Raw genomic sequence first — 7,382 nt, forward strand, 5'->3', positions numbered from 1 at the left:
GCATGGAGAAAAACAAACGTGTTTACTATTGCACGCGGAATTTCGCCTAGAAAATGTTTCCACAACTGAAGACGCAGATAAAACAAGAAAAACTGAGCTTTTCCGATGTTGGTAAGTGTGTACAAATGAAGAACGAACAGAAGATAATGCGTAACTTGACTTATATTAATGTATTCTTATTTTTCTCAGAGGACACGAATTCGGAAGCGGACGATGAAAGGGCAGCGGCCATCGAAACTATATCTCGCAACATCAAGCAAGAGAAATTAAGTGGTTCCGTGAGCGGTAGGCATCCGTTGGCGGTGTTCCATACTATACAGAACTTGTGTCTTTCTGCTTACACGAAAAACTAGCAGAAAATATGAAGTGACTGGTTGCATATTAAAATAGTTTCTTCATTCTCTTCCTGAATGTAGCGGATGCAGAAGAGGACCAAGAAAGGGCCAGGCACATCGAAACGAAAACCCCAACAATCAAGCGGGAAAAAGCTTCCGATTCCGAGGATGGTAGGTAATCATAGCTAAAGGAGGCTTCATATCAAACTAATTTTGATGTTCTTTTCTACCCTAATAAGACATGCAAAACGATGCCGATAATATCCGGTCCTCAAGAGAGACCACGCCATCCGACGACGTGGACAGTACTATTAAAGAGAAGCATCTTTTGACGCTGTTAAAACGCTGCCAGAAATCCGCCTTTAGCAACGAAATGGAGACAAAGCTGCGGGATTATTTGAACCAGTTTCCCAACATTGGACCTATTTCAAGGGCCCGAGACGTTGAGCTCGATCTTACCGACCCTGACGAAGAAGCATGGGTTATTCAGTGTCCCGCTAGTGTTGATCCTTGTAGCGTGTTGTTAAACACAAAGCTCAATCTTTCGTTGCCGCGTTCGCTCATTAAGAAGTGTCCAATGGCCCTCGAAACGAACGTTCGGACCAACGTGGCGGAAGACGTGATTAGTGTGCTATCCGGTTCGAGAGTAAAATCGTTTATTCCAGCCGGTTTCGTGCGAATCATTGAAACGCTGCCGAGAGTCGCCGAACCAGAGATGCCAACAGAAGTCAACTCGTGCGGTCAGGTACAGGTACCTTTTCCCGAAGAACTTCGCGTGCGACATCCATTGCTGGGTTACGATTATCAGACGGCCCTTGAAGTGCCGAAACATGTACAAAAGCGTCTTTCGACCGCACAACAGAAATCAGATCTTTTGTACAGTTCTTCGAGCTCATCATTTACGTTGAAAAAAACCAAAAAGACAAACGTTAAACCCGAACCCGACGTAGAGATGGATTCCAGCGATCACTCTTTAGTTGCAGATAAAAAGAAAAAGCGAAAAGAAATTAAAAAAGAACCTACCGGTGGTATTTTATCGCCAAGCCAGGATAAAAACGCAGAGGAATCTAGCCCATTGAAACGTAAGCGAAAAAACGTAGAAAATGAAGTGCAGAGCAGTTTCATCATCAAACAAGAGGTGCAGAATGAAGCTGAGGAGGACGATATATCGTGGTTATTAAACATTTAATAAAGCATTAGTAAAGCTAATGTGGCTTTCTTGATACGCAGACGCGCAATTGGGTACTATATTTATTAGCTCATTCGGTCATTGCGCCATGCGGCTTACTGTTTTTCTCCATTCTACAATCACTAGATGTGTTCGGTTCCATATGGAATGATACGTGGAGTTTTGTGCTGGTTGTCAAAGTGTAAACCCTTCCCTATCCGCCCATATAACGGTAACGTCGTCGTAAATCTATATATGTATATTTTGATTATTCTGCAAATCCGCAAAACTCAACTCATCGTAGACAAAATAGCAATCGCTCTCGCGAAAAGCAATAAAGTGCGGGAGACGCAAGCAATCACGCCAATCGGGATCGAGCAAATCGATACACACCGTACGCGGTAACTCCAAGCAGTCCGTATTTGATGGTATACTTTAGCATTCGTTGTCCCAAACTGGCTGGAGGGATACAAGCAATTGATTGGATGCTTTCGGTGCTCACTTTGCCCCAGTGTTTGGCAATACCGGCTGCATGTCCAATGCCGACAACAGCGACCACGCGCACCGGCTGCTCGGTTCCATCCGAATGCTTAATTGGCAGAGCGGCCATTTGCAGCGAGTGGCAAAGGTAACGATCGCGCTCGTCGATGAAGACGCGACCGAACGCCGGGAACTCTTCGGCCATCTCGAGCATGATCTCTTCCAGCAAGTCTTTTTTCTTGCACTGTTCTACCTCCTCCGGGGTGATGTCGTCCATGAAGAGCAATTTCGGAATGAGCTTCACCGTCTGCCATACCGAAAGTCCACGTAGTGCCCGCTGCAGAGTCACCTTGATTTGCCGATCGCCTAGTTGGATGATGCAATTAGGTATTTTCTGCGCTTCCTTCACAGCGCACCGGAACTCGCCGCCTGGTGCCATGCCTAGTTTCTTGGTGAACTTAGCATTCATGCTTAGCAGAAGAATGTAGAACAATCCGTTGATGGAACCGTTTGTCTGAATTATGGTGCGCATTTTGGCTAAGTTCATGTTCTTCGCCTCCTCCAGCAGTGTCTGCTCGTCATGCCGGAGGATGTGCACCCGCGATGGACACAGCTCTAGCATAACCACATTCGGTTGTACGTTGCGCATCACGAACGACACATCTCGCTGCGAGCTTTCGCTGAAGTGCGCCGTGCCCACCAGATACACCTTGGCCCCGTCAGGCGTCGTTAGAACTGTGACCGTCTCCGGGAGGTGACGATCAAACTCTTCCAATGTGCCGTATACTGGTATTGTGGAAGCGGTACTTTCTATCGGCAGTAGCGATACGTTGGCCGTTGTATCACGAGAATCCTTTTCGCCACCCGTCGTTACCGTCGACGTGTCGGGCGATTGAGACATATTAATGCTCACGTCCGGTGCACGCGGTGTGCCTACCTTCTGCTCATCATCTTCTTCCGAAGAGCTTACGAAAGACAGTGTGACATTTTGGCCTAAGTCCGAGCCACTCAAGTCAAGACTGAGCGTGCTGGCAGTGCTGTTGAGGGCGCTCGTATTATCTCCGATACTGTCGATTCCGGTGGCCTGGTTGAGGTTGTTGTTGCGCAAACTATCCAACAGTTGTCGCGTCGAGTCTTTCACAGATTTGCTTTGCTTAACCCGCAGAGTATCGCTCGAGTCGCCGGTTCGGTTCAAATTTTCCATATCTAAGAACCGGTAAATGGCCATCATTAGCAGAAGCAGAGTGCAACAAACTAGATACTACACGTAGGCACGGATCATACCACTTTCAGAAGTATTCAGCATGGTTGAATTTAAGGTCTGGTCCAGGGCACTGTTATACTCGGACGACGAACTAAACGGGGAAGACATTTTGGCACGGCCAAAGTGTAAACAACTATAATACAAGTGCAACAATCCACGTAATCGTTTTCGCAGAGAAACCCGTCATGCGTTACTGAATGCTGGCAAGGTGATTGGATCCAAGCACACTTGTTTCGATGCCAATGCGATTAAACTACTTCTACGGTAAAACAAGAAAACGATATGCTAAAAGTTACTTAAAACATTTCTCTTGCAAAATGCCTTGCGTAGAGACGTGTCATCTACGACTTAAACAATAGCTTTCACAATTCTAACCCGGAGTGCGTCGTAATTCAACACCTGGCGAGAACGCAGATATCTCCAGCTGTCTTTCCAACGTTTGACAGCTCTGAAACAAGCTGCTTTACCGGCCGTTCCCAAAGGGCGTCGACTCAAAGTTTGCGTTTACTGCTGTCCTATTATAAAATCTTTAATGATGTTTATAAGGAAACGATAATAACAAAGATTGTTTAGTGGGTCCAAACCATTGATCGATACATTATTAAGCAATGCAATCGTCTAGCGGATTTTAAAGATTTTTTACAATCAACAATTCAGATAAACCGTGTGGGTCTCTTTCTAGTAAAACAAAAAGCATACCAAGGGTACATTTTGTGATAGATTGGATCGGTTTTACCTTTTATTTACACCGTTTGGTTTTCTGTAACACTTGCCGAAACTACACTTCAGTTTGCGCCATTGTATTAAAACTGGCCCGACAGGAACTTGGAAAGAAAGTCTGTCGGTTTCGGTTCTTGGCTTTCCTTCCAGTAGCGCATAATATGCCCCTTTTGCTTCCAGATTTGGACCGACTCTTTTAGCTCCATTTGCCCTTTGATGACGAGCATGTCGATCACACGAATATCAGAAACGCTCTTGTGTTTGAGAAACTCTTCCCGCAGCTTCTCCCGGCACTGTTCGACAGATTTCGGGATATCGTAGTCCATCACTGGTGACCTCACGGTAGACATAGAAAAACGAGAAACAATACAAATATACCTGTAGTTATTGAAACAACAACAAACGGCGGTGAACTAATCGATAACGCAGTAGCCCAGTGCGGTTCTTATGACATAACACAACACTGCGGTTCTCACCGATGTACGGGATTTGACGATACCAAGCCTTGTAGAGGTTAAGCACGCGTTTGCGTGCCTCCTCGCGGTCCACGGATAAGATCGGTCGCACAGACTGCACCGTTCGGCGCACGGCTTCACGGCTAGCCATTTCCTAGTTTAAGCAAAATCTACCGCGCAGCCTGTTCTGTTCTGCTACCGTGAGAATTCTGCAACAATCGACGATGAAATGTTGTGACAGTTGTTTTTTTTACTCCTTGAATTGTCAAAGTCGGCCCCAGATGTTTTGCACTATGGGAGCGAAGAGAACTCATAATTCGTGTTTATTAACAACTAATTTTCAATCAAAAAACATGAAAATGCAACTAATAATGTCATTTGATGAGTATTTGTTAGCTAATTAAAAAACCCAGTGGCCAGGAGCTTCAACTAAGCCTAAATAAAATGTATTTCTTTACGAACAAATGCCAATTGACACTCAAGCCGTTTCTAAAGGGACGCATGTAAGATTCCAGAAACAAAACAAATAGCATCTCTTTTTATTTACGACACGACGCTACTGAAGTTAGAAATACGGTGTTTGTTAGCTAAAGCTAGGTATTTAAGGTAACTAAAACCAATTGTAATAAATAGGAGCATTATTTTGGATTCGTTAGGGAATTAACCGTAATTATTCTTATGTTGCGCTTTTTCAGGACCACTAAAAATGCTAGAAATTACGTGCAACGATCGGCTGGGAAAGAAGGTACGAGTGAAATGTAATCCTGAAGATACAATCGGTGACCTGAAGAAATTGATTGCAGCCCAGACCGGGACACGTTCCGATAAGATAGTTCTTAAGAAATGGTACACAATCTACAAAGATAATATTAAACTTGCTGACTACGAAATCCACGACGGAATGAATCTGGAACTCTACTATCAGTGAAGTCCAATGACAATCACGGATGGTTGGACACACGGTTTTTGGGCATGTTGATGGACACAATAAAGTTTAATTTTAACGGAATCAAAGCATCGATTGATTTTGTTTGATTTAGGCTTGCGAACGCCAATGAGAGCGTACAATGCGTGCAAGCTCGCTGTTGTAACGGCTTCTTCATCTTCCCGCGCTTCATACGCATATACGGAACCAACTATCAATCTGAGCATCTTCCTCTTGAACACGGGAAGGATGGTTACGCCATGTCTCCATGTCTTAAATGCGTAGGAGTACTGGGATTATGAAGGTTCTGTAGACTGTTGCGACTATCTCGAAATGTGTGCCCCTAAGGGTCCACTACTATCGAATCGATAGCGAATCTATGATTCAATGAATGATTCAATTTAATTCAGTTTCGGGTCTAGGCTAAAATGTTTATGGAATATGAGTCTATTTGGTCTGACCGTGCAAACTGCTAGAGTTCGTAGTGTAAAAATATCGTAGAAAGAAGGAAAAGTTCGGTCTCAGAATGTTCACCATCCACCAACACGTTGAACACGTTGAACACGTTGAACTCCACAAATTAACCAACTCGTTTTCAATCAACTTTATTGTTAAATATCATTTCCCATGACATGTAATCTCATTTGCTGAGTATGAAGTTCTGTATTGTATTATAACGTAGAAGTATCGGGTTTTTGCGTTAGCTATGCCTGACAAAATCATCTTCATAGCCATAGAGAGTAACATCAGGGCTGCTCCTAAACTGTGTTCAGTTCCGCTTTACAATAATCATAGTTGCTATGGATCATCTGCTTAGCATTTTTTGCTTCAATGTAATTCTGCTCAAATATCGGATTTTTCTTACCGAATACCTCTATCAGTGTGCTACCGATATGCGCTGGAGGGCTAAGACACAAAGAACCTTTTTTATTGGTAAAATTTATTGTTTTTGCATAGGGAAACTGAAAGAATAAATAAGCGGGACAATTACCTACCGCGTCAGACAAACAACATAATTTAAGAAACACAATGCAATGTGCCTTGAGTCTGATCGCTCTATTCGCTGGCGCATCACTTTCTTTCTGTTCCATTGTTCTCTTACGTTTTTTCACGCCACTACATTATTCTTACTTTTCAAATCTCATTCTATTTTCACTCTCTTTATAATTAACATTCTAACAAATCCGCTATTCTTTTAGATCCTATCGTATTTTTTCAGGTTTCGCATTTGTATGATAAAGGCCGACGAGTAAAAAAACGAGACAATCAGTCGTACATGTGTGACTAGTAGAATCTTTGCATCTGATTTTCCTAACCTTTTTCGGATGTTGCCTTCTAAGGTTTCTGTCATTGTCCGTTTTAAGCTACTCCATGGAGAATTTGTTTTCAGTGCACGACGAATCATTTTAAGTTAATTTCAAAATTACAATACTTAAACTATATCATTTCATCGGTTGTTATAAATAACAAAACAAAATTAAATATGCTAGGTTTGTATTAAAGAGATTATTGTTTGTCTGCGTATGGTTTATTGTTTCACTATGGTGTGGCCAAATTTGTCCACTGCCTAGCATGTTTTCGTCGTATTTGAAAGATAGGCGATAGTTAGTTGATAGTGCTGTGTATTTCATACTGGCGTTTTAGCATTATTTCATAACATTTACTCCGACGTTCGCATCCCGTGCGCATTTTGTAATGTAATACGTACGTGCTTGCTGACTTCGTCGTTCTCACTGTTTTGTACAATTTTTCTTAGCTACTTTTGCACATGCTACCTTCATTCTTTATGCTCCGTTTTGCTGTGTTCCACTAAATCCTCCAAGTTTACGATAGTTTTGAAAACACTTCGAGTCGAAGCCACCTATTTTGTAGAAAGAATTCTGAATTTTGTTATGGTCAGACAAAAAGTAAAAAGGCTAAAATAGAAAGCTTAAAACTGTTAAATCGTCGTAAAAAAGGTACGCATTGCAATTGGACCTGCAATTGGGTTGAATATTAAAATAAATTTCGAGAACATCGCACAACTTCAAAGCAG

The 7,382-nt window shown here is 42.7% G+C and overlaps 4 protein-coding genes across 4 annotated transcripts; 2 read left to right on the top strand and 2 right to left on the bottom strand.

Annotated features, from left to right (window-relative positions):
• The first annotated feature begins 10 nt into the window (after nucleotides 1-10).
• Nucleotides 11-1,572, top strand: LOC128270315 (uncharacterized). Its single transcript, XM_053007715.1, has 4 exons — nucleotides 11-111; nucleotides 190-285; nucleotides 417-506; nucleotides 575-1,572. The coding sequence occupies exons 1-4, from the start codon at nucleotides 54-56 to the stop codon at nucleotides 1,522-1,524; spliced, it is 1,194 nt and encodes a 397-aa protein (XP_052863675.1). The 5' UTR covers nucleotides 11-53; the 3' UTR covers nucleotides 1,525-1,572.
• On the bottom strand, nucleotides 1,554-3,579 carry LOC128271335 (traB domain-containing protein). Its single transcript, XM_053008806.1, has 2 exons — nucleotides 3,268-3,579; nucleotides 1,554-3,189 (listed from the first exon to the last, which is right to left on the bottom strand). The coding sequence occupies exons 1-2, from the start codon at nucleotides 3,353-3,355 to the stop codon at nucleotides 1,862-1,864; spliced, it is 1,416 nt and encodes a 471-aa protein (XP_052864766.1). The 5' UTR covers nucleotides 3,356-3,579; the 3' UTR covers nucleotides 1,554-1,861.
• A 363-nt stretch (nucleotides 3,580-3,942) lies between these two features.
• Nucleotides 3,943-4,666, bottom strand: LOC128272975 (NADH dehydrogenase [ubiquinone] 1 alpha subcomplex subunit 6). The gene is made up of 2 exons (XM_053010869.1): nucleotides 4,444-4,666; nucleotides 3,943-4,295 (listed from the first exon to the last, which is right to left on the bottom strand). The coding sequence occupies exons 1-2, from the start codon at nucleotides 4,571-4,573 to the stop codon at nucleotides 4,051-4,053; spliced, it is 375 nt and encodes a 124-aa protein (XP_052866829.1). The 5' UTR covers nucleotides 4,574-4,666; the 3' UTR covers nucleotides 3,943-4,050.
• A 293-nt stretch (nucleotides 4,667-4,959) lies between these two features.
• LOC128273235 (ubiquitin-like protein 5) lies at nucleotides 4,960-5,430 on the top strand. The gene is made up of 2 exons (XM_053011169.1): nucleotides 4,960-5,028; nucleotides 5,118-5,430. Exon 2 carries the CDS (start codon nucleotides 5,129-5,131, stop codon nucleotides 5,348-5,350), a length of 222 nt encoding a protein of 73 aa, XP_052867129.1. The 5' UTR covers nucleotides 4,960-5,028; nucleotides 5,118-5,128; the 3' UTR covers nucleotides 5,351-5,430.
• The last annotated feature ends 1,952 nt before the right edge of the window (nucleotides 5,431-7,382 follow it).

Source organism: Anopheles cruzii, chromosome 3 (assembly GCF_943734635.1).
Source record: "Anopheles cruzii chromosome 3, idAnoCruzAS_RS32_06, whole genome shotgun sequence".
NCBI classification, from domain to species: domain Eukaryota; kingdom Metazoa; phylum Arthropoda; class Insecta; order Diptera; family Culicidae; genus Anopheles; species Anopheles cruzii.